The following is a 13,620-nucleotide window of genomic DNA, read 5'->3' on the forward strand; positions in this document are numbered from 1 at the left end:
GCACACTGACATTTAAACACAAAAGAATTTAGTGTTATACCTGCCTGGATCCCCCCATCCCACCTGCCCATCTCTGCTCCTTCCACTGCTTCTGATCAGAACTGGCTCCTCTTCCCCAGCAAAGATGCTGATGAACGAGAACACCATTTGGAGGGGGATAGACTCACTTCTTCAGCATCTGCTCCCTGGGCAGAGGAGGTTCCACCGCACAGGACACCTCATGCGGCACAGAAACTTTGACCTTGGTGCGCTCTGCTGAAGTGGTAACATAAGCTAACAGCTTCAGATTGTGATCCTAAAGTTACAAAGCCTAAGAGTAAAGCTTCACCTGCCACCTCTGAGCTTGGAACCAGCCAACATCTTGTCCCTGGGGCTGGGGGAACACGTTTGCCAGCAGAAGATCCCATTTACCAATTGTCCTGATGCAACAGCCAGCTCCTTCATCAGTAGATCTCGAAGTGCCTGAGAAAAGAGGTCAGTGTGCTGTGCTCCTTTTAAAGGGTGAGAAACCAATACATAAAGAGGGCAGATCTCACCCTCAGTTGCTCAGTCGGCCGGAAGAACACAGGTCCCCTGTGCCCCAGGCCAACCTTCGTCCCTTGCCCCCAGCCCAGGCCACATTTCTCTGAGATGGGTGAAGCTCAGAAGCTTTGATGAGTCAGTTTGCTTGAGCCTGGGGGTGGAGAGGAGAAACAATGCTGCAGGAAGAGCTGAGTCACCACACTGCCAGATCTACCTCCATCTCAGAGGATGCAACAACCATGTGCTTGCAAACCTGTAGGGTTTGTATGGAGAACATCAACTCAACAAGCCACAGCATCCTGCTGAAGGTGATGATGGCTCCCCTTGGGGCAGTGGGCCAGAGTCAACCCTGATAACACCAAGAAGACATGTTTCTTGGAGCTCTGCTCAGCTCAGCAGCCGCTCTGGTGGCTATGCGTAACAAATGCTGCCACATATTGTCATATGTTTGTTTTTCAAAGCTCAGAAACACCAGCTTTCACAGCGGACCATCACGAAGGAGCCTGCCCTGTCTTAAGGCAGGAGAGATTTACCTCCCAGCTACTAACTGGTCAGCTCTTACAGGGCCTGTTGGCACATGTGGATGGAAACCAAACCCTGTCTGAACAGATCTGGTGAGGGCTCAGGTGAACCTCCAGACCATGGGCAAAGTGAAGACCTTGTGCCATTCTTGTCACCATTGTGACCTTGTCATGAAGACCTTGTCACCATGCTCATGATGACACTGGCAGCTGCTGCCAACTGTCCAATTCCACTTTGGACAAAGCCAAGCATGAACCTTGCTTTTTCCTGGCCCTGAAACTGGAACTTCTATCAGAGCTGCACTATTTTGCACTGCCGACATGGAAAAACCTCCTACACATTGCCCAACAGCTCTTCGTAGAAGATCTTCAACCCTCTTCAGCCCTCCCTTATAACAGTGCCAATAAAGCCAACAAAGGCATAGTGGGATGGGGGGAGGAATGTCCCTGGGGAGTGAGCTATTGCAGGGTGCATGGGGGTAGATGGATGAGCATTTCAACATTGAGGAGAATGGGAAGAAATCTGGAAGTAAGGAGCAAAGTGGAACATAACTGCTTCTCCCTGACCTCCACCAGGCATGAGGCTCAGCAGATGTGGACTTCACTTGGACTCACAAACCTTCTCTTAAAAGCAAGCAAGCCAGCAGAAGACCGGTGGGTAAGAGGGATGGGTGTGAAGCAAAGCGATGGGGAAGAGTGAGTGTGCAGGTAGCAGGAAAGACTCAAGCAAAGGCGGAGAGAAATCCCAGCACACCCAAGGACATGGTCCTCGGTGTCCCAGGTGTCCTGGGCTGACTCCTACATGCAGTTTGGCCTCCCCACTGAGTGCTGCCCATCCTGCCAGCATCCAAGCCAGTAGGTCCAATATTGACCTGGCACTGAGAGATGCTCTCCAGGAAGATAAACAGGAGGTTCCTGAAGTTCTGGCAGGCAGAAGTGTCTCAGCCAGGAGGAAACTACTGAAGAGCAGGGAAAACCAGCACAACAGGGACTGCCACTGTTTAAGGGACAAGGAAGGATTAAAAGTACTCCAATACCTTGAAAGTGCTGGCTGTCAGAACAATCTGGAAATGTTGATGCTTCTGGGCTTCCTGACCCCAGTGGCCCCAGCAGCATCAGCAGCAAGACCAAGACCAGAAATCTTTTCTTTTCCAAGGGCAAAGCTGTCCCAGGGCTGGGGCAGCCCAGGGCAGAGTGCCTGCCTTGCTGGGGCTCTCCATGCACACAGCTCATCCACACCATCCTTCCCCAGCTGAGAATCAGCTCAAGAAGAAGCCAGGTTCAAAGCCACTGGTCTGAAGCTTGACCACTGTTAGTAAACCAAGTCTATTATCAATATTCCCACTAAGAGATATTGAGATACTTTGTGTGCTGGCTAAGAGGACTGGAAGAGCTAAGACCCTCCAAATTCAGTGCACTATGGAAATAGTAGCTGGTGTGGAGGATCCATGGGCCCATCAGGAAGGGCTTGACTCACTCCAAGATACAGACATTCATGAAGTTTCCCTTCCATGCCAAGGATTGGGGCATCCCTGCACTTTTTCTGCAGCATAACCATGGGGCTGGGGCTGCCTGCTGTACAACCTTCTGGGCATCGACACATCCATGGAGAAGAACCAGTGGGGATCCTACAGGATAAAAAGTATCGTCCACACTCCTCAGCAGAGATCAAGGCATCCACCCTGCTTTGCAGATCCAGGCCATGGGAAATGGCAGAGAGATGATGAGAATAAACCAAAACAAATCAGGCAAATAGGCTATTTGAGAGCCATCAACGTGCACTGAAGATAATGGATATGCTGCACTGAGAAATAATCTTACTGGGGCTCAGAGGTACCAGCTACCAGCAGAGGGAAGAGGCCAGAACAACACATCAGCACAATATCTGAAGCTTGTCTTTGAAATAAATGGTGTTAGCTTCATGTGCGCTCAGTGAGGAAGGGATCTGGCTGAGGGCTCCAGTCCCAGACAGGGAGAACCTGGAAATCAGTCTTCTCTGAGCTTTTCACTTCTGTCACTTTCCCAGAAGGCTCAAGTGACACCAGAAAAAAATGCAGATGGGACCACTGGACCTGCTGGAGCCAGAGCCTGTGGTGGCCAGTCACAATGCTGCACACAGAGGGGATCCAGCCCATGGTCTGCTCCCAACCTCTCCATCCTCACTGGAATCACAAGCTGAGCTGCTTCTCCCCAGGTGAGGAGGAAGCCTGGGCTGATGGAGGTTGTTGCACCAGGAGGGGAGGCTTTGCACAGACCTTACAGATATGGATGGTCCCAAACTCACCCTATGCTGCTCTCCTTTCCCACCAGTGTCCATGGGATCGGAAGATCCCACCTCCCTGCCAGCAGCACAGGATGGCAGAAGCAGAGCTGCGTGGACCATGACCCCTCTGCTGTTGCAAAGCCCTTACAGCAAACACATTGCTGCCATCGTGCACAGCAGTTGCCCTTCAGCCTCTCTCTGTTTGCAGATGATTCAGGCAATGATGATACAAGGTGATTTTCCACAAATAAATAATTCATTTTAATGCTTTCCTAAAGGCAAACCCAACTTTCAGGGACATATTTTGAGGGCTTGCTTCTCCCTATTCCCAGCAGCAAGTCCCTCACAGTCACTGGTGAATCACTGTCCCACCAACTTCTTCTCCCCCCATACATCCAGAGGCACCAACCATGGCCATCCCCAGGGTGCTGGGGATAAAGCCAAGCTCTTGAACCACATTGCCCCATCCACTTTTCAATGCCAAAAGCTCTGGGGCTCCCTAACTGGCATCCAGTTCACACATGGAGAGGTGTCCTGGGAGGGTGGAGGGAGGCAGCACCAGGACCAGGCAGCGAAGCCCACATCCTGCCTTGGTACAGGGGGGTCTCCACAGACAGAGCCCTCCTTGGTGGGGCTGCGGCTCCTCTTGATCACATTTATCGCCCATAAACTGACTTTCCAGAGGCCTGCTGATGGCAACGTCCATCTGCTGTGCTGGGGGAAAGCTCCGGCTGCCCTTGGGCAAGGGGCCCTGATGCAGGATGGCTCCCTGGGCAGGCGGGACATGCTGGCAGACCACAGAATGGTGTGGAAGTCCAGCTCCCATACAGCTAATTCAATAAGTCACAGATACCATGAGTTCGTAAGGCAGAGAGGCTCCACAGCTATTAGGGGAATTGGGCGTGGGGGGAGGAGGAGCTGAAATGGAGAAGGGATGGAGACGGGGAGGGTGGAGAGGGGGAAGCTAAGACAAGCAGCAGAACAAAACATCCCATAAATCATGAGGAGCTGCTGAAATACCAGAACAAATGACCCCATAGCTTGGCCATTGTTCCCGAGCGAGGGCTTAAAGCCCTCCCAGTCAAGACAAAGCGCCTCACGTTCCATTTCAACGCCGCACTGGCTTGTTCAGGACCCGTCCTAGGCACAGCCGAGCTGGGGCGGCTGCACTGCACCCCGAGTGATGGCCAGGATCGGTGGGATGAGGAAGGTGACGCTCTGGGCAAGGCTGGATGCCCCACACTGGAGCAGATGTGGAGCCCACATCTCAGCCTGCCCCGAGCATCTCTGCTCGCAGATGCCCACACACGTCCCATGCTCTGGCATTCCTCCCCTTCCACAGAAAGGCTCAGAGCCTTGGTTTTCCCTCTTATTTTCCCTCACTCAGGCTAAGAGCTTCCTCAGTGGGAAGAGAAGGGGGCTCCACACCTCCTCTTCTGTGTTGGATTAAGTTAGGGGAAAGACAGCTCGAGTAGGGCTGTGAAATCCAAAGGAGCTCTGGGCGCTCTGTCTTTAGCGTTCTGCTTCTCCCCACCTCCCAAAAACTTGCTGACAATTCACTTTGTGCTGGTTGCCCCAGGCAAACCATTGACCGTCAAGCAAAGAGTCCTGGGACAAGTCCTATAGACCACTGAGATGGAAACAGCATAAGGCTTTTGTTGAGCTTTGCAGTAGCAGCCCTGCAGTGTTCTGGCTTCGGAACAGTCAGACGGATCAGCCGGCAGCTCAGCACCTCCCCCAGGCTCTGCGGCCCCCCACGACTTCAGCTCTGGGGTGCCAGGAGGTGAGGAGCCTGCCGATGGGGACAGGTCGCAGTGCTGCCTGCTGATGGCAGCTGAGGGCAGCTATGGAAGGAGCTCAGCAGCAACAGGCACCTCCATGGCACGGATTTCACACCACAGCACAGAAACTCAGGGAGAATTTCCACACCACATGAGACCACTTAAACCCAAAGGGGAAATATTACAATGTAAAATTTTAAATAACTTCCATGAAAATACTTCCATTAAATGCTTTTGCTTTACAACCGAACCCAACGCATGAGGCAGAGTGTGGCGGTGGAGCCGCGTGTGCCGCCTCTGCCAGCCCGATGGCGTCAGTGTGGCTCCCGTGCCCGGTGGCTGCAGCTCCTGCCCTCATGGCACCACGGTCCCACAGCACGGGGACATCTGCCAGCCCGGATATCCAGCCCCAGTGCTGCTGGATCATGGGAAAACCCCTCCTCACCTTCCCACCAGGCAGGCACGGGCTGCATGCAGAGCTGCTGGTCCCAGCGCATCCCTCTCAGCGAGGAGCCGAGATTCAGCAGCGTGCTAGGAGTCAGGCAGCAAAAGAAGCTGCAGGCAGGGCTGAGCCGGAGCCGGCTGCCTGCCTCTAACCACCCGAACACATGCTCCTGCCAGCGCTGCTTCACCAGCTCGTGATTGGCAGCCAAGGAGCAGAACGAGACAACGGGATGGTGGAAGCGAGAAATGTACTGCATTTTTCCTGAGCCACCATGGGAATAGGCAATTCTGACCATGGATCACAGGGAGATGTCTGGCATGAGACACTCAAGAAACCCAAAGAGAACAGGCAGCAAGTAGAAGTAAAAAGCAAGAAGAAGAAAACAGGGTGAACAAGAGGTGAGCATGGGAAAAGGAGCATGGGGGAAAGGCAAGCAGAGGAACAAATGGAAGAAGTGAAAACAGAGAGCTAGGAAAGGAAAAGGAAGAGGTAAACGGATGCCAGGAGAACAAACCTGCTGGGGCTGGAACTCCCGATGAGCACCAGAGGTGGAAGGATGTGTGAGGGGGACAGAGGCTCTCAGGCTCCGCATGCACAAGAGTAAACCAGTGGATCACAGCCATTTTATTGGATTAAGGCTCACTTAAGAGGAAAGATAAATGTGCCTCATTTCTCAGGTGACATGCACAAGAGGAGAGGAGGCTCTTTGCCTCGATTCACCCTAAGGGAGGTGAAAAGGGATGGCTGATTTCGGGGTTGCTGTGGGGGCAGCGGGAGGTCTCTAACAGCAGAAGGTGGTGAGCTCCAGATGAAGAGGGCTTTTGTCTTGCAGGCCTTCATGCTGTTTATGCTTTGGAGCTAGATTGGTATCACAGACTAGCAGAAAGCAGAGCTTTAATGAATCAGACCCCAAATCCATCCTTGCCTCAATTACCAGTTTTTGCCTCACTTGGAGCTCAGGCTGCTGCGGTGCAAGAGCAGGCACCAAACAACAAACAGGAGGAGAAGGAAACCAGCAAAGGGGAACAGAATTGGACACCAGCAGCACACACTTTCTCCCAAAGCTTGGGAAAGGCTGGCTTTACTCTGCTCCCCCAGTGCCTCTCTCCAGGCACCTTCCAGCAGCAATACACCGGCTGGGGGGAGCCCTTGGCTGAGGTGATCTGGCACATTCACGGGGCTTAACACTGGGCACTTTGTGGCACTGGCTTTAAAAAAAATAGCCTAAAAAAAGCCTAATAATGAAGTATTTATTTCAGTAAACAACATGTGAATGAAAGAAGTGTTTTCTCAATACTTCACTTTTTCCCTGCCTTCACTCCCTTCCCCCCAGCAAGTTTTTTTCACTAAGTGGAACTAACGAGGCTCTGCTCACAGCCGGGCTGGGAGCAGCAGCACTGCGCTCCGCACAGACACATGTGCTGTGCGAATAAAGCGTGCCTTGTGCCTGGGAGAAACGGGACCCACCGGCACGTTCCAACAGCCAGTGGGGAAGATGTGCACCAGCAGACACACCAACGTGACCTGCGATGGGAGCATCTCCGGCTCCCACGAGACATTCAGCACCTTGTTTTGACAAGGGCCTGTAGGGACAGGCCAAGGGGGAATGGCTTTAACCTGACAGAGGGGAGACTGAGATGAGCTCTTAGGCAGAAGCTCTTCCCTGTGAGGGTGCTGAGGCGCTGGCACAGGGTGCCCAGAGAAGCTGTGGCTGCCCCATCCCTGGCAGTGTTCAAGGCCAGCTTGGACACAGGGGCTTGGACAACCTAGTCTAGTGGAAGGTGTCCCTGCCCATGGCAGGGGGTTGGAACTGGGTGAGCTTTAAGGTCCCTTCTAACCCAAACCACTCCTGATTCTATGATTATTTATTGTGGCAGCAAATAAGTGCACCTCCTGACCCAGAGAGCTGCCATTGCCCAGGGATGCTGCCCCACAGGGCTCCCTGTCTCCACGGCCAGGGAGAAGGCCCAGACAGAGGTGATGGGATCTCTTGTCCCCATCCTACCTGGCAGTGCTCAGCTCAGGGGACACAGTGTCAGACAGACACTGTGATGCTGTGAGCTCCTTCTCTTCTACCTCAGCTCCATCCACCCTTACCTGGGCACCTGAACAACTGGGAATGCTGTATTTCTATCAAATCTGTATTATTTATATGTGGTATGCATTTATAAGCTTAGCCCAAGGGCACCATGGCATCGTTTTACCTGCATCTGTGCAGAGGGTGAACATCCACATGGCTCATAATCTCTACTTGCTCCCTGGCAACAGGTAATGAAGGTCCAGGAGCCCTTCCTTGCCTTCAAGCCTTGGGATTAAGATAGGAAGGATTCTCAGGAGCCACTGATTTAGGAAAATATGGTCCATCATTTCCATCCCCCTCCTACCCACATGGGATGAGCTGAACCTCTCTCATATACCATGTGGATGTTCACCCTCTGCACAGATGCAGGTAAAACGATGCCATGGTGCCCTTGGGCTAGGTTTATAAATACAGATTACATATAAATAATACAGATTTGATGCATGTAGGTATTTGCTCAGGAAGCCAAATTAGGCATCTGTAGTTTGCAAGGCCATGAACCATGTTTTCTATCAGCCACAGAGCCCAGGACCCCGCCTCCCCAGCAGTGCTCCCTGTGTGCAGCAGGACTGTTTAGAGCAACTAACCAAAGATGTTGATCCTGCTGCATCGATCATGGATCCCTGGAGATGTACAAGGAATGCAGAGAAATGATGTTTCACACGAGGGAAAAGGCCAGGTGCTCCCTTGGGAGGACGAGGCTGCGCAGGAGGCCTGCATGGGAAAAGCCTCCCCAAAGCTGTGTGGAAACCTGTCTGCAGTGTGCCCATTCTGTGTTTCATGCACAGGTACCCCCAGCTGTTCTCTGGAACCTGTGCTGTGTGCACGTAAATGACAATTAAATCCCTGCACTGCAACAGCACAGCCAGCACATCTCCTGGGTTATCTGCTTATCTGCTGAGTGTCAGAGGCACAAGTGCAGGCACTCCAGCACACCCAAGCCTAGCTGCCAAGCTGGACATCTGATCCAGCTTGAGATGTCTCCAGCCAAGGATAAACCCCATGACCAGCTATCGCCCTCCGGCCAGAGCAGCTCCCTGCAGGAGCCGTGACATCAGGTCGTAATTAAACACGTAGGACCTTTACCAATTACTGCAGTGTTACCAGTTCAAACACTAGGGTGGTCTATGCGGTGTGAGGTAAATTAAAATGACACTAAGCTTTTCCATCCACTCAATTTGTGTATCCAACTATAATGAATGAGATAACACAAGTGTGTAGACGTGGCATTTCGGGACATGGTTTAGTGGTGGACTTGGTAGTGTTAGGTTTATGGTTGGACTTACGAGTTTAAAGGTCTTTTGCGACCTAAATTATTGTCTTTCAGGAATCACACCTTCCAGCCTCTATCTCCAATGCAATGTCATGGGGCAAACTACAGGCAAAGGCAATTCCTCCTCACCAAGAGCTCATTCCCAAGCTGGCTTACAAAAAACCCATAAACCAGCATCACCTTATGCTGCAGTCACTGCTCTACAAGGTGCTTTGCAAAATACTGTAAGACAGATGGTTTCCCCCAGGAAAATGCTACAGAGCGAAGGAAAAGGTACCACAAATAACCTGACACCACAGGGTTAAAACGGGATCTGGGGGCTTCAGGGAGACATTTAAAGGGAGAAATGAGATTTACTGACTTCTCTTGCTTCTTTATTGCAAATAAAGAGAAACTCTTGCTTGTTTTTCTATCTGGTGTATTACAAATTCACATATTTGTCTATTTGGAAGATTCATGGCAACGCCAGAGCAGCTTTCCTGATGACATCATTTCAGCAAAGGAAAGAAAACTGTGCAACAGGGGAAGAAAGCAATCTGTCATCAAATAGCTCAAATTCTTTCTTTGTCTGCCTTCATTAATACCTAGTCAGCTTTGGTGCTTAACTAACCTCACCGATAGAGGAAACCTTTGAGGAGGACTCCACAACCTCACACTGAAGTGTTAGAACATACAATAAATGCCAGAAAGATCTCCAAAACAAGCAGGGAAGAACAAAACCAAGCTCGACATTCTTGCAATTTCTAAGCATTTCTTTTCTTCTTTTTACCCTCCTCTAGCCATCTAAGGAAGCAGAAAGCAATGCAACTTCCAGTTCTTTTAAATATCCTTAGCAGGTCACCTCTAATGCTGGGAGGGTTGACTATGATCTGCTTCCAAAGGCTGTTGCATCAGAGCCTGGCAATCCAGGATGAATTGCTCCCTGCTTAAGCAGGGACTGCAGTTTCAGACCTATGCTCAGCACAAGGGGCCTTGAGGGTGCTGCAGCAGCAGCACTGGGGTAGAAAGGAGCAAAGGGATGGGTGAATGGGGGGTGGCCTGTGCTGGGGCTCCCCGGACCTTCACAACACCCACCCCAACGTGTTCCCTGCCATGGCTTCTGGTGCCCCCACACTGGCTGTGGCCATCCCAGTGTGGCTCTTGGATCTTGTTTATCCAACAGATACGTGTCAGGCAGCGAGGGGCTGCAGGATGCATCCTCTGGAACACCAGCTGGGAAGGGAATGGGAGAGGAGCAGCCATGGGTTGTGCGCTCATGTGCGCCTGTCCAGCAGACATGCATGTTCACATCCCACACGAGCCCCAAAAGACCCCCATGGCTTAGTTTATGGGGTGTCCTTCAGGCCTCCAAGGAAGCAGCTGCCTGGGTCTCCTTGCTGCTCCCTGCACTGGAACGAGGGGGCATGTTTCAGTTTGATACCCTGGGGGAGCTTCTGCAGCAGGCAGAGGGTTTTGAAGAGGCGTTGTCCCACAGCACATTGCTTGGACAGGGACAGAGAGTGGCAGCAGTAGGGACAGAGAGTGGCAGCAGTAGGGACAGAGGTGGGGATGAAGAGGCAGGAGCTCCCTTCCCCCAGCCCTGTCCTGCAGCTCTTACCATTCAATGCTCAGAGACCTGGGCCGGAAGGCAGACAGCTCAGCCGAGGCATACTCAGCTTTCCTTCTCTTCTCCTGCTTCTGTTTCACCGACAAGCGGTGGGCAAATCTAGAGAGGCTGCTTTCCGACCTGGGGAAGGGGAGAGGAAAGGCATTAATGTCACTGCAACTCCCTGTGGTAGGTCCATGGCACAAAGCCTGAAATGCTCAGAGCTGAAAAGAGGGTCAGCAGCACCAGGACAGTGAGGCACCAGCTGGGGAGGGAAAGGGGGGAAAGAAATGGGAGCAGCAGCCACATTAGCATCACTTCAGCAGGCCAGGACCAGCATGGGTCCATGGTGTGCTGTTAGCAAAGCCGAAGCTGTGAGCTGGCAAGCTGAGAGCACTGGGTCCCTAACCCACTGCAGCACCATCACCTTCTGCCCAAACACCAGCCAGTGATGGCCAAAGCTGGAGACACACCAGCTGTTTCATCTTTTTTCAGTACCTGCCCGAGAGAGGCTGTGCAGCAAGGGAAGTATCTTTGGAGGATCAAAGCAGATCTCTGCACAGCCACACTCCTCTGGGGAAGCCCCAAAGCTCCTGGGGCTCCCAGCCAGGGGTTTCAAACACTGGGACAGCTTCCCTGATGAGGGCTGACAGGGATATGAGCACACATCAGAAATGGCTTGGAGGAGGAAACAGAAATGTGTGTGAGCAAATGGGTTTAGCTGCAAAACCCATCTGTGCTGAGGACAAAGCCCCTTCCTCGCAGTTGGATGCTCCAGCATCGCTCCCAGTCCCTGGGACCGGGAGAAACTCAGCCCCTGGCTCAGGGGCCATGCTGCAACACCCTGGCTCCAACAAGAAGAGAACCACCGTCCCAAGGCACAATCCCAGTCTCCAAGCCACTCAGATGTACAAAGCTGGTACTAAGATTAACTTTGGAGCCCAGCAGAGACCTGGGTGCCACAGCCCATCCCTGCTGCCCATTGCCTTGGAGCAGAGGTGGGAGCAAGGGAGAAGCAGCCTGGGGAGCTGGAGCTGGGACACCCTGACTTCGGTACATGATGAGGCTGGTGGCACTGGTGCCATTTGCCAGTCCTGCCAGCACAGCCACTGCCTCCCCTCCTTCAGTCCTGTGCCAGCACAACCTGCTCCCACCGCTCAGCTGGGCAGGGCATGCAATGGGGCAGAAGTGATCTGACAGAGGTTTCATGGGATGAGGAACAGACCTGGGGGGAGCCTTTGAACCTACACACGCTACTAAACCCACTCCTCCTCTCGAGTCCTGACCAGTTTCAACCAAAGAAAACACCACCCAAAACAGAAGGAAGAAAAGAAGGGTTTTCTCAGAAACAAGAGGTCCTTGCTTTTCCTCGCAATAATTAAGCCAACCATGACCAGCTAATAGTATTTTTTCCTGATACATTTCAAACACAGACATCTTCAATTCATTAACTCTGGTTACTGATTTATTTTTCAGCTTATGAATTGCTGTTGCTGGGGACAGGGTGGAAACAGCTTTCTGGAGAAGGCTCTCATCTCTCCAGTCACCATCAGGAAAGAGCCACTCAGAGCTTCCAGGGTCACTCTTTACATCCTTGAGAAAAAACACACTTTGTCGTAAAGGATGAGGTTTACCTTAAAAGAAACCCAACAGAAAATCCAAAGCACAGCTTTCCCCTGCTCGCAGCTGGAGGAAGAGATGTTTAAAGAGGAGCAATCCAGGCGCCTTGGGAGAGCCCCTCGAGCAGAGCACAGCACCAACACACCCCCACCACCGCACCTCTCATGGAATCATAGAATCAACTAGGTTGTAAAGACCTTTAAGATCATCAAGTCCAACCATTACCCCAGGGGACGCGTGCTGTTGGCTTCTTACAGCACCTCCTTAGTGGCATTTGAGTGTTCCCACTGCGATAGTTCTAACTCTGCCCGGCTTTCCACTGCCCCAGGAGAGGCTCCTGGGATGAGGGCTCCATCCCCAGCTGCTAGCACACTGGCGATGTTGATCTCCGGAGATGCAGGGACTGCATGAGAGTGCTGTCCTGTTTGCTAGGCTAGCCACATCCCCTCCATGCTCCCTGCACCATTATAGCCACCCCTGCCAAAGTGGTCCCCAGCCCAAATGATCTGCATGGATGCAAGAAGGCAGACACCCCCTGTGAGAAACAAGTGCCTCTGTCATGCTGGTTACATGCCTCTTGGGACGAACAGAACCAGAACAATTAAGCAGAAGCTCTTCCCTGTGAGGGTGCTGAGGTGCTGGCACAGGGTGCCCAGAGAAACTGTGGCTGCCCCATCCCTGGCAGTGTTCAAGGCCAGGTTGGACACAGGGGCTTGGAGCAACCTGGTCTAGTGGAAGGTGTCCCTGCCCATGGCAGGGGGTTGGAACTGGATGAGCTTCAAGGTCCTTTCCAACCCAAACCAGTCTGAGATTCTGTGATTCTATGAATTATACAACCAGGAGGTTTACTCAGTGCATCCACATGCCCCAAGCAGGCTGGCTCATAGAGCCAACAGAATCCACTGAGAAGAGCTGGCAGGGGGAAAACAAGGTGATGTGCGACATTGCTTGGAATGAAGGAGCATTAGTCTCTGGGGACAGGGTGCACTGATGGGGCTGGAGAAGCCACCTGAGTGCTCGGGGACATGCTGCGTGGCATTGCAGGGGAAGATGCAGGGAGAAAAGGGATACTCTAGGGGATGCTCCCCAGCTCAGGGCAGGTGCTGTGCAGACCTGCCCACCCCAGGGTGGGCAAGTAAGACAGAAGTTGACCAATGCTGCTTTCACCCCCAGATCAACCCTTTGGCCTACCTGTCACCCACCCCCTCCCACTGCTCACAGCCATATTAATGGAGACGGCTCTGATGGGCCACTACCTCCCCTTGAGAGCTGTCAGCCGCTCATCCAGTGCTCAGCATTGAGCCAGCCTCCACTCACCTCCGCTGGACCCAAAAGCTCCAGCATAAGCATCACTAATTAGAGAGCCAGGAGGACGTTCATGTGTCATCTGGCTATTTGCACAGTGCAGCTTTACATAAACTGTACTGCAGAAGAAGTAATGAATCATACCTGCTGTGCTGTGGCTGCACAGAGGCGAACACAGACTGGCACCGGCAGCCTGCTCTGCCCCATTCCCCTTGCCCCACTGAG

At 52.5% G+C, this 13,620-nt stretch overlaps 1 protein-coding gene across 7 annotated transcripts in view; it reads right to left on the minus strand.

Annotated features, from left to right (window-relative positions):
• Positions 1 to 13,620, minus strand: part of LOC136016422 (ankyrin repeat and fibronectin type-III domain-containing protein 1-like) — a 231,786-nt gene that overhangs the window by 29,840 nt on the left and 188,326 nt on the right. For 6 of the 7 annotated variants that reach the window (XM_065683594.1, XM_065683598.1, XM_065683595.1 and 3 more), the window contains one exon: positions 10,483 to 10,611. The exons of the other annotated variant lie outside the window; for it this stretch is intronic. In XM_065683594.1, coding sequence (XP_065539666.1) covers positions 10,483 to 10,611 — 129 coding nt within the window. The remainder of the gene's footprint in view (positions 1 to 10,482; positions 10,612 to 13,620) is intronic. 7 annotated transcript variants of the gene reach the window in all.

Source organism: Lathamus discolor, chromosome 6 (genome assembly GCF_037157495.1).
Source record: "Lathamus discolor isolate bLatDis1 chromosome 6, bLatDis1.hap1, whole genome shotgun sequence".
Lineage (NCBI taxonomy): Eukaryota > Metazoa > Chordata > Aves > Psittaciformes > Psittacidae > Lathamus > Lathamus discolor.